Source organism: Numida meleagris, chromosome 16 (genome assembly GCF_002078875.1).
Source record: "Numida meleagris isolate 19003 breed g44 Domestic line chromosome 16, NumMel1.0, whole genome shotgun sequence".
In the NCBI taxonomy this organism is placed as follows: domain Eukaryota; kingdom Metazoa; phylum Chordata; class Aves; order Galliformes; family Numididae; genus Numida; species Numida meleagris.
The window spans coordinates 235246-247826 of NC_034424.1; the positions used below are offsets into that span (position 1 = coordinate 235246).

Genomic DNA, 12581 nt, shown 5'->3' on the forward strand with positions numbered 1-12581 from the left:
ATAATGTTTGCCATGTCAAATTTGTGGGAGTGTGATATAATTCACCTGTCAGGCCTCCCCATATCTATATTTCAGCCTTCATAATTCATACTAAAGAGGTTTTATCCACTTGGCTTGCTTAATTACAGCATGTTTCACATTCATGGGTAATGTGTGCAACAGCACCCATAGTAAAGTCCGCCCCTTGATCCCGAGCCCATCTATAGGTTGCATCTCTTCCCTGATGGCCTGAAATGTCATGGGCCCACCGAGCTAGAAATAGCTCACCCTTGTGTTACCAGTTCAAATCTACCTGAGCCACTTCAATCCTATTGTCCCAATCTACCAGCTGGTTGTTTTGATGTTCTTCAGTGGCACAACTCTCGTATGTGAGCATCTACATGACGTACCTTTACAACTATGTTCTCTACCGAGGCAGCAGTATCTTTCCACAGTGCAGCGGCCCAGCTGGGTTTGCCTCTGCGCTGCCAGTTGTTCTGCTTCCGTTGTTGTAACAACCCCCACGGGGCATTTTCAATCATCCGCAAGTCAGTGTAGAGGTAGGGCAGTGCCACTTTTCTCATTCAGCAATGTCTAAGGCCAGCTGGATGGCTTTCACTTTTGCAGATGGGCTCAATTCACCCTTTCCTTCAGTAGCTTCTGCAGCTCTTTGTGTGGGACTCCATGCAGTATCCATCCACCTGTGATGCTTTCCCACAATGCGACAGGACTCATCAACAAACAGGGCATATTGCTTCTCATTTTCTCACAGTTTGCTGTATAGTGGAGCCTCTTTGGCATGTGTCACCTTCTCCTCTGGTGAAATTCCAAAATCTTTGCCTTCAGGCCAGTCCATAATCACTTCTAGGATTCCTGTGTGACTGGGATTCCCTATTTGAGCCTGCTGTGTGGTCAGTGTGTCCCACTTACTCCACATAGCATCAGTTGCATGATGCATGGACCCCTTCATATGCTTCCAATATCTCTTCTTCAGTTGGGGTATAGCGAGCTTCACACCCTCTGTATCCTCAGCTCCAAAATCTTAGAGGTCATCCTCTAGTCTCCCCTGGGTATTTTACCAGAGGCTTCAAGTGGGGCTGCAGTGTTTTACATTTTGTCCTGTCTGGACTGGCCAAAGGGCTACTGCCTGAACTATCTCCTGTTTAACTTGTTCAAAGGCTGTTGTTGCTCAGAACCCCATGTGAAATTGTTCTTCCTGGTTGCTAGATAGAAAGGGTTTACAATCAGACTGTATTCCAGAATATGCATTCTCCAGAAACACACAAAAAGCTTGTGTTTCCTTTTTGCTAGTTGATGGAGACATAGCAATTGTCTTATTTATCACATCCATGGGGATCTGACGATGTCCGTCATGCCATTTTATTCCAAAGAATTGGATCTCCTGTGCAGGTCCCTTGACCTTACTTTGCTTTACAGCAAAACCAGCTTTTAGAAAGATTTGAATTATTTTCTTCTCTTTTCTTCTTTCTGAAGAGAAGAACTCCTTCTGCTGAGTTGCCCCACATGATGATGTTGTCAGTGTATTGCAGGTGTTCAGGAGCCTCCCCCTGTTCCAGTGCAGTCTGGACCAGCCCATGACAAATGGTAGGGCTGTGTTTCCACCCCTGGGGCAGTCGATTCCAGGAGTACTGGATGCCCCTTCCAAATACAAGAAAATAGTGGCCTGCAGTCTGCTCCCAGAGGGATTGTGAAAAATGCATTAGCTGTGTCAGCTGTGGCATGCCACTTGGCTGCCCTTTACTCTAGTTCATATTGGAGTTCCAGCATGTCTGGCATGGCAGCACTTAGCGGTGATGTGACTTCATTCAGGCCACGATAGCCCACTGTCAGCCTCCACTCTCCATTGGACTTTCACACTGGCCATATGGGACTCTTGAAGAGTGAGTGAGTCTTGCTGATTACTCCTTGGTTCTCCAGTGGGCAAATAAACTGATGAATGGGAATTAGAGTCCCAGCTGGTGCAGTATTGCCACTGGTGCACCGCTGTTGTAGTGATAGGCATCTGCTGTTCTTCCTTGCAACCCCACAGCAGAAGGGTCCTCTGAGAGACCAGACTAGGCAGACAGCTGCTTAATGTCCTCCATTTCCAAGGCAGTCCAAAAGCCCACTAGTACCATTTTGGGTCCCTGAAGTACTCTCTCCTGAGATAACCTGTACAAAGGATGCATGGAGCCTTGGGGCCAGTTGCAACGAGATGCTTCTGCTGTTCATTTCCACTTAGGCTTACTTCGGCCTCCAATACAGTTGGTTCGAGGGATCTCCCTGTCACTCCAGAAATACCAATGGGTTTTACCCCTTTATAACTTGATGGCATTAGAGTACATTGTCCACCAGTGTCCCCTAGAGCCTCATACTTCTGTGGTTCTGGTGTACCAGGCCATCGAATCCACACAGTCCAATAAACTCGACTGCCCCTTTCCTCCACCTGGCTGGAGGCAGGGCCCTCTAGTTCTGGTTATTTTACTCATTATTCATTTCTGATGTATGAGAATCAGAAGGCTCATTGTCAACCTTAGAGATAAGATCAGACCGTCTCCTCTCTCTGGAGAACTGCCTGCTGGAAACTGGAGCTGCCATTTTCCTGGAAGAACCCTCTCTTATGATTTCCCTTGCAACTCACGTACCTGTGTCGGTAGGGCTGAGGTGGGTTTTCCATCCCACTTCCTCATATCCTCTCTATGGTCATGCAGGTAAAACCACAGGATGGCATGTGATGTGTACGTACAATATCCTCTCTCTTGAGCAGAGGAACGCTTAACTTCTAATAGCTGAGATACTGGTTTGTACATGTGGGGAGCAATACATATAGTCTTTGAAATGCTGGAACTCCTGGGATTGTTTATCCATAGCTGAGACACAGGCCTGTATGAAGAAAGAGAGACTATCTATCTTCATATTGTTGAAGTACGCTGGCCACTTTGTCCACCTTTGGTCTTTCATCATATTTCCAGCTCATTCCTGCCAGAGTGCTGGATGATGGTACATTCTATACAACTCTCCACCACACTGGTCGCATACATATCATGTCATCTGGATCTTGGGAGTTGGTATTATCGTCCAAGTTAATTCCATGTATCACCTCTACCACTGCTAGTTCCTTCAAGTACTGGATACCTTTCTCTGTGGTGGTCCATTTGCCTGAGCTAAATACCTGGTCTTCCTTGAAGGGATATCTTTCCCTCATGGCTGACAAGAGTCACCACCATAGAGTGAAAGACCATGTCCCTTTTCCAATTGCTTTGTCACTGCCACTTTCCCCAGAAAGAGATGCCAGCTGCTTGGCTTCACTGTTCACTAAGTCCAGACTGCTGGCTTCACCATCCCAGCACCGGAGCAGCCAAGTGGCAATGTGCTCGCCTGGCTGATGGCCGTAATCTTTTGACAAATCTCGCATCTCAGTCAACATTAGGAGTTGGGTGGTTTCTGCCTCTTTCTCCTTCTCCTGCTTTTGTGATGTTCCCATTCCATCTTCACCTTCTCCGAACTTATAAGCTTCTCTCTTTGCTAAACATTCTGACTTTTGTAGACATTTATTCATCTTGCTTATAGGGGTGACTGGTACTGGCACTGGTTGGTTCTCTAGCTAAACTGTGGAGTTTGTCACAGGGATTGGAGTGACCACAGGACTGGTTGTGAGAGTCATGGCACCTGCAGGGCCCTTCAGAAGTGTTAGAGTAACTGCAGGGTCTGTCAAAAGAGTCAGAGCAACTGTAGGACATGTCATAGGAGCTGGAGCAGCCACAGGGCCCATTGCAGTAGCTGGAGCAGCCGCAGGGCTCACTGAAGGTCCTGGAGTGACCATAGGGTTTGTCACAATGCCTGGAGCGGCCACAGGACCCATAGCAGGAGTTGGATAAACTGCAGGATCTGTCACACAGTTTGGGGCAGCCACAGGGTTTGTCACAGGAACTGGATTGTCCGTTGCATTGTTATCAGATCCAGAAATATTCTCTTCTTGAGAATGCTGAATGGTGTTGAACAGAGCTTGGTAGGCACAGGCCAGGCCCCAGCACATGGCACTGACTTGTGCCTCTTTAGGATTGCCAGGGCAACAGCAGACCTTTTCCAAATATTCTAGTTTTTCTAGTTCTATTTTTCCAAATATTCTAGGATTCTACAGTTGTTCAGTGGTGAAGTTCCAAACCACTGGGGGTGCTCACTGCTCGAGGCACCTGCCCAGACCATCCCACACTCCCTGCCACTCAGAAATATCCCACCTCAGGGCAGATCCCTGCGTGAAATTCTTAAATAACTGTTTAATCTTGAACATAACCTGAAACACATTCACAACACATAGTAACAGGAGCATGCTGGTTTGAACATCTCACGGATATTCAAAATTCTCAAGAGTTGTTGTAACTAGCTCTTGAGCCCTAGGGAAAAAAGGAAAAGTGAAAAGGAAGCTGAGGGACTGCTGGGAGGTGTCCTCCTCTATCTCCCCCATTGCTGAGCTCCCCGAGGAGACAAAGCAAAGGGTGTAATTACTAATAGCATCAACAATATGGCTTCCAAAACCCAATGATTACTGAGTGCTGAATACGCACAGAACATTAATTTCTCAGTTGCCAATTTTATCATGATATAAGCCAAGGCCACACAGAGTAGCAAAATGAAAACCTTAATCCAACCCCCAGACATGACAAACTACGCAGGGAAAACAACCAACAAACAAGGTGCTACACAGTATAGTTCCATGAGAAGACTCTCAAAGAGCTCCATAAATAGGGAAAAAATCGACATCGTGACCAGCAATTATCAAACTACCGCATCACCCTCTGTTAACATACTCCAGTCAGATCTGCTGTTATCTCAACCCTTCGAGCCCCACGTTGGGCACCAAATGGACTGTTGGGGTTTAACCTGGCGGGATAAATCACATCATACAGAACACCGAAGAAAACAGTCTTGTCCCAGCTGAAACTAAGACAATAAATCACATACATGTACTACTACTGCATATGATAAAACATATTTAAAAATAGAAATTGGAAAAGGATGAGATAAAGATGATGTTTTAAAATAGTAGTAAAATATTTTATTAGTTAATGGTACAAAAAATATTTTCTTCCCACCCTCCAATGGATAGTCTTGCACACTCCCTGGGGTGCATGCACCCAACTTTTGAGACCATTGTTACAGAGAAAGCAGATAAATCTTGTAAAAGGGAAATGTTTCTTTTATCTCTAGGGACTCTGCTGTTCTTTATGTTAAGCTCAATTTGTCCATTCCTGTCATATTGCCAAAGGAGCAGCCAATTTTGTAGCTGTCCTGCAAACTGGGTTCCTGAATTGGCTCTGTCTTTATGATATGCTATGGGAGTGTGTGTCGCATCCTCACCTGAGCTGGATAAATCATGCTGAGTTCCTACTGGGAAACACTTTGTTCCACCAGAGGAAGGGTTGTTTCCAATCACAGAAAACCAGTTCCCATAATTTCTGCTGAATAGGAGCCTCTCAGAGTCTTGTTTGCAAAGACATCACAGCTCAGCATTTGGCTGAGGTCCAAGAGGGATGTGTTTCACAGCGCCTGTAGGCGTATCTTCTTGTGCACACTGAGTCTTTTGCAGTGTCTTTTCACCTCCCTTTATCTGTGACCACCAGACTATGTCTTCTCAGCTCTGTATGATGCCAAAAGCTTCATGTGCTCTTTCTGAAAGCACGGCATGAACTAGAATAATCTGCTCTCCCCAGGCATGCTGAGGTGCCACCTACACTCCCGCCTTGTCACCACCATTCTGCATGCAGAAGCAGATGTCTGTTCCCAGGGTTGGCTTTGATTCCTGAAACTACAAAGATCAATTCCATGACAATAGTTTTCCTACTTATCCATATTTTATTGCATTAAGAGAAAGACATCCGGCTCTGCAGTGTCTGCAAGTCCAGCCCAGATGAGATTATCCACCACTTAGCAGGAGAAGCTTACAGCACAGCATTACTGCTGCACTTTGCATTGTTTCACCTCAGAAAGAGCTTTGCTTAGGAATAAAATCTCTTTCCAGAAATCTTGACAAAACCTCAGTGCAGATAAATGAGTAATAGATAAAACAGGTCTTACCAAGGGCACTGTCACAACAAAGACACCTTGTGGACATTCAGTACAACTTCTTTACCTGGACAATACCTATTTCTTAGGGAAAATGCTCCCAAAACTATTTATTGGGCAAACTGTGGCCAGGGCTTAGCAGTTTTATGGATCCCCTCCTGGTCTACTGACATCCCCAGAAGTCACCCTTCTGCCTGTCACTGGTCTGAGGGTCCCAGCTCCCCCATCACGCTGGGTCACGTGCTGCATGGTGAGGGCAGAGGTTGCTCTGCCCTTGGGGGATCTCAGTGACACCTCTGCACAGGGCTTTTCTGATGGCCCCTTGGAACTCATTGTTTCTCAAGCTGTAGATGATGGGGTTCAGCATGGGGGTTACAATGGCATACAGCAGGGCAAGGATCTTGTCCATCTCCTTGGAGCTGCTGGATTGAGGCACCAGGTACGTAATAGCTCCAGTGCCAAAGAACAGGGACACCACGGTCAGGTGGGAGGTGCAGGTGGCAAAGGCCTTCTGCCTCTCTGCTCCCTTCTGCAGCACAGCCTGGAGGATGTGAACATATGATGCAAGAGTAAGGAGGAAAGAGCCCACGGCAATAGTTGCAGCCAAAGCATATGAGACAGCCTTGTTGAGAAGAGTGTTAGGGCTGCAGGACACATCCAACAAGAAGGGAATCTCACAGAACAAATGGTTGATCGCATTGAACCCACAGAATTGTAAGTGGGCTGTGAGGAGGGCCTGGATCAGAGATGAGAGGGAGCCACTCAACCATGAGACAGCCACTAGGCAGTGGCAAATCTTCTTGCTCATAAGTGCTGTGTAGTGGAGGGGGTGGCAGATGGCCAGGTACCGATCGTAGGCCATGGCAGCCAGGAGCACACACTCAGAGCCCCCAAAGCAAAGGAAGAAGTAGATCTGTGTGATGCAGCCCACCAAGGAAATGGTCTTCTGTGGTGAGAAGGAGTCTCTGAGGATTTTAGGGAGCGTGACAGAGGAGTAGCAGATGTCCAGGAAGGAGAGGTGGCCCAGGAAGTAGTACATGGGGGAGTGCAGGTGAGCATCCAGCCAGACCAGGGTCATTACGAGCAGGTTGCCCAGCAGAGTCACCAGGTAAATAAGCGAGAAGCCCACGCACAGGGACACCTGTGCTTTGTAGGCACTGGAAAACCCCAAGAGAATAAATGAGGTGGGGCTGCTGAGATTTTCCCTCTGCAGGGACTCAGGGCTCATCTGCGGAGAGAGAAAGAAGAGACACAGGACAGGCAGAAGGAGGTGAGCACTTAGCCCTGCCACAAGACATCTCCAGCCCTCTGTTCTTCTGTGTCGTGGGATGAAGCTGTGCCATAGTCTCTGGCAATCCTCACATCTCACAACTGGCTCAAAGGGCTCTGAGATGAGAGATATCTGTGGGGGCAGGTGGTGAATCTCAGCCCACGCGGTTTCAGCCCTCAAGTCAACACCACAGGAACCCATGCATGTATTCCCATGCACGTTTCCACTGCCCCACAGCTTTTTCAGCTGGTATAGGGGCTGCTCTCTGGCTGCTTACCCCAAGGGTTGCCAGCAGGCCTAGGTAGAAACTAGACAGACCTGGCTGAAATGGCTCCAGCTCTTCAGGTAATGGTTTGAAGAACCCATAGCACAGCAAAGCCACCTGCCCATGTCTCCTTCTGAGCTGAGGCAGGACCTGCTGTTGAACAAGGCAAAACTCTGCATTGCCCAAGTAACACCAGAGAGTAGAGACTTCACACTGTGGTCAGTAAGGATCCCAGGAATTGTTAAACAAGGACAAACAGAAGCAGTCCCTCTCTTGTCACTGGGTTTTCTGGGCTGTACTTGGAGTGTGGTCACAATATCCTACCAAACGCAGAAGGTTGGACTCTGCCTTGCTGAACTATTCTACCCTTCACAGGAGCATGCTGTGTTTAGATTGTTAATGAAGACACAGAAAGACCTCTTGCTTCCACTCTCCACCACAGACTGTGGGAGCAGATTTCACCCTTCTACAAAGAAAAAAGAATATATCTATATGTATATATACATACATACATATTTAAATGTTACAGACAGGGAAATTATCTGTTTGCAAATACTACACTGTAGATGTTAGCCTCATGAGCACGCTGAGAAGGCAGCGCAGGAAGGGAACCTAGAGATTACAGGAGAAGCAGAAAGGCACCTGAAGGTGACTGTGTCATTCAAGCAGGTTGCAGGGTGGCAAGGAAAAGCAGAGGCACTAGCCTGCAGGAAAAGGGAGAGACTCTGAATCTACTGAGAAACTGGGGCTCAGAAATAAACAAAGATGCTATACAGAAGATATTGAGTGTGAATCTAAAGCTACTGAATCCATTGGAAGAGTAGGATGGAGATGATCAGAGATTATGTCCCAGCCTGAAAGAAGCAGTTTGTATCAACCGAGACTGACAGGGCTGTCACCAGGTCATGCAGAGGGAAGTCTGGGAGCATTTGCTGGGAGTGAAGTGGGATGGACACCGGGCTGAGAAGGCTCGAACAAGCAGCATTGCAAACTCCCTCCATGAGGCAACAAGGACATCCCCACCGTGTTGGGGATGTGATCTACAATGTGGGAATTCAAGGATGGGCTGTGCATTTGTCGTGGTGCCTGGAAATGCAGTGGGTGTGCACAGAGGGAGGGTGGAGCTGACAGCCCAGGGTTCAGTCTCATGAACAAGTCTGTGGTGCTTGCAGAACTGGGAACCTCCAAGAACACTCTCCTCCCAATGCAAGGAGGCATTCTGACAGGAGAGGAGAAGCCTTCCAGGATCCAGTCTGGGAGAAGTGACGCATCAGGCTTTGAACCACAAAGGGATTGGAGGCTGAAGGAGGTGTGTACACTCCCCATGCTCAATATGGTATGTGCTGGTAAACGAGGGCATGACAACAGAGGGAGAGACAGAGGAAAGGGAAGCGCCTATAGGGACAATGGCAGCTGGGAAAGCAGCACAGCTAAACAAAAAGCTCATCTCTGGCTCAGGAAGAGCAGATGATCCATAGGAAATAACACAAGTGGTTGTGGCTTCAGGCAAAGCCACCATGGAGTAACTCAGACTACTACATGGAGTGTCCCATAACAGCAGGTATCCCTGGAGGTCAGAGAAATAGCTGCTGTAACCCGAGCGGACAGTGGAGGATCACAGAATCGTAGAATGGCTCAATTTGGAAAGAACATCAAAGATCATATAGCTCTACGAGGAGAGTGCAAGAAAGGGAGATGGGGAAGAGGAGCACAGCACAACACATTGAAAGGAACCATCAAAACATCTTCCTGGGTCCGAAATTGTCTTGGAAAGGAGGGGAAGGATCTGCCCAGACAGTGCTGGGAACGACAGATCCCTCAGCCAGAGTGCAGCAAGGACAAAGCCCCAGGAGAGAAATTCTGCCAAGAAGAGTAACACTTTGGAGGCTATAAATCACTGCCTGGTCTATAAAAGGCATTCCAAATACCGTTGGATGTGTCATCTCACATGTTTTTACCAGGTCACAGCATAAAGCAAGCTGATGGTGTTTTTGTACTTGTTCCTGAGAAACAGGCTGCTTATAGAGAAGCTATCTGTAGAAAATAACTTCAAGTAGAGTAGGGATGAGTCAATGTCATTCTGTGTAAATGGGAAGATCAATAAGAGCAGAATGGTGGCTGTGGCTGTGATCATGCACAAGTCAGGAAAGCAAGTTATTGCAGCTGGACAGATTTGGGAATTCAAGCATGCAAATGTAGAAAATGGATGACACTTTGTAAAGCCAAAGGTGAAAAACCTGTCTAAAACTCCCTCCTGAGTTTGCGGTAGAAGCTGACAGAGCAGAGCTGTTGGACAAGATAACCCTCAGAGGTTTCTTCCAACTTCAAGCATTCTGTGATTCAAGCAAGCAAGCAACATACGCACACTGAGGACAATGTTTGGAACAAGTGGAAAGCCTGCAAGGGAAGAAAAGATCTTGAAAAGCCATAAGGAAATTCTTCATTGAAAGATGAAGAAGTACAGGGAGATAGCAAAAACTGTGTGCAGTCTTAAGAGATTAATATACACTTATCAGCCATGTAGTTGAAGTACAAGCTCCCGTAGGGCACTTCTCAGCTCAGAGCCATGAGGTCGGTGATCACTCAGTCACAGTTTTCCAGGAGGACAATGATGATTTATGGTACAGGTACAGTGGGCAGGACAACCTGAAGGCATGGGAACAGCAGCATCACGCAGGGAGGAAAGTCTTCAGAGGTCTGCTGCACAACAGGGGGGCTGCAGGAGGGGAATGTTTCTGCACCTGCACTCAGGAGGAATCAATGCTGCTTCTTCAGAAAAGACGTAAAGCGTCTTTGTGAAATATCTACATCTGGTGAGAGAATAAATGTCCAGCACTGAGCATTAGAAAGGCTTTAGAGGAAAGAAAACTGGAAGTTATGGTAAAAAAAACCAAAACAAAACAAAAAAAAACCCACCAGGCTTCTGAAGGGAGATTGTGCTGGACAAACTAGCTGTCCAGCCTTTGTAAGACACTTGCTTTTTTTCAACAGTGGGAATGACACAGCTATCAGCTACCTAGATCTCAGAAAAAAAACCATCCCAAGCTCTGTTAATTTGAGGAGGAGCAGGGGTGAAAGGGCAGGGAGCAGTGGGGAGGCTCCTGAGATACCTGGGGGATAGACATGCCCCAGCAACATCATTCCAGAGCAAAACACCAAGGGCTGTGATGTGTGAGAGACCTTGCTGGGTGATGTGCAGGGAGTGAGGAGCCCACTGAAGCAGGAGGGAGCTGCTTTGCTTCAGTGCTGACCTGGTGAAGAGAGAGTCCATTGGAGGGGGCATGGCATTATGTAGTCAGCCCAGAGAAGCAGAGCCCAACAGGGAGGAGGCTGCTGCATGGTGAGCCTGTGTCAGCTAGCAGCTTAAACTCAATTTCAGAAATGGCTCGGACCCAGGAATCACCTCAGTTCTAATGCACCAAGGCTTGGACAGGGAAGCCAGGGTAAAGGTAGGAGGGGATTTGGTTCCTAAATCTGTGACTACTTACATTTTTCCCTTTACCTAAAATAAACCTGCTCTAACTGTAAGTAGGTGTGCACAGAGCCTATGGTGTCAGTTTAATAAAGTGGAGGTGGAAAACCACATGCCTGGTTCCCCTGGAGAGAGCAAAAAGACAAACCAGGCACCCACTCCAGTCCCTCCCTGCACTCTGTGTCTCTCTGCCTCCCCACACGTGGGGACATACCCAGACTGTGGTCTCCCCATGAACCAGCTTGCCTTCTCTGGCACCAGTTGCTTCAGTGGCGGATGCTGGCAGCAAGAGGGCTGAGCCAGGGCAGGTTACATGTGCCCCCTGCCAGCCCTGAGTGAGGGAAGGAGGAAATGTCAAAGCTGTTGAGCAAATGGTATATAAGTGGCAACTTCATTTCATTTTCCAATAACTATACTGGTTTGCAATTAAAACTGCAGTTGCCCTTCTGCTAATTAAATTGCTTTTCATTTGCTAATATGAGACAGGCAAGCTCAAGACAGAGTGGGGAGCAGCAGATCAGCACTGTTCTTCACAAAGCACATGCCAGCACCATGGTCTCACTAGGTTTGCAGAGCCACATCGTGGCAAAGCTGAGAGCAGATGGCAAAGGCAGCAACACACAAACATGTGATGTGCAGAGTTGTGTTTGCAGTAGGGGCAGGGTTCCTCTGGTGCTGCAAGCAGGCAAGCTGCAGATGGGTGAACTTTGAGATGTGCCCCAGGCCACTAGGTACTCAGCAAGCTGCCAAGTAGCACTGCAGGGATACCTATCTGCCAGTTCTGGTCTTGCAGGACCATGCATGGGGCAAACTCCTTCCTTCCTTCACCCTACAGCTGTCCTGTCATTGAGCACTTGCCCTCACACTGGCTGGGGACACCTGATGACCCAGTGCCAGCACAGCTTACCTGGAGATGATGCTTCCTCTCTTCACACCAGGTTTATCTGACAGCACCAGCAGTTTGGGGCAGCAGGGTGAATTTGATATACCCCTTGGAGACATGTGGGAAAAGATCCCCTGTTGCAGGAGAGTGCATAATTGCTCAGGCACAGCCACTTAGGCAGAGTGGTTTGGGATGCTGTGGGAGCACAAAGCGAGTAAAGGCAACAGAGTCCTGAGGATGCTGTGTCAGCACTCCCGTGAAGGGGCCCAGCCCTCCAGAGGCTGGGACTGTGGCTGGTCTGAAGCTTCCTGAATATCTTGGCATCTGCAGACACTCAGCACCGATCCCGCTGTGGGAATGGGCTCCAGGATCTGGAGCCCTGTTGTCTCAGAGACACCCATGAGAAAGAGCCTGAGTCCAGGAATATATCAGAGTTAGGCTCTTCTGCCTGCACTCTCCTTTCCCAGCTTGTTTTCCTCATTTTTGTGACCCAGAACAGCTTTCTTTGGTAACCTTGGTTTCTTCTAGACAACTGGTCTAGATTGAAGAGTGACTTATGGGGCTCCAGCAAGTGCAAGGTGCACTGCTTCTCTGCTTCTAGAAGCTGCTCGGAGACCTTTCACCTCTGAGAAGTTTGGGACTCTGGAAA

The 12581-nt window shown here is 47.9% G+C and overlaps 1 protein-coding gene across 1 annotated transcript; it reads right to left on the reverse strand.

The window, feature by feature from the left end:
• LOC110406983 (olfactory receptor 10A7-like) lies at window positions 6187–7513 on the reverse strand. Its single transcript, XM_021414141.1, has 3 exons — window positions 7412–7513; window positions 6343–7270; window positions 6187–6242 (listed from the first exon to the last, which is right to left on the reverse strand). Exons 1-3 carry the CDS (start codon window positions 7511–7513, stop codon window positions 6187–6189), a joined length of 1086 nt encoding a protein of 361 aa, XP_021269816.1.

Coding starts and splice junctions, on each gene's coding strand:
- LOC110406983 (XM_021414141.1), bottom strand. CDS start 7,513: ATGGGTTCCTGTGGTGTTGACTTGAGGGCTGAAACCGCGTGGGCTGAG. Junction 7,271..7,411: donor CAGAGCCCTTTGAGCCAGTT/GTGAGATGTGAG, acceptor CTCTCTCCGCAG/ATGAGCCCTGAGTCCCTGCA. Junction 6,243..6,342: donor GGCCATCAGAAAAGCCCTGT/GCAGAGGTGTCA, acceptor CCCTCAGACCAG/TGACAGGCAGAAGGGTGACT.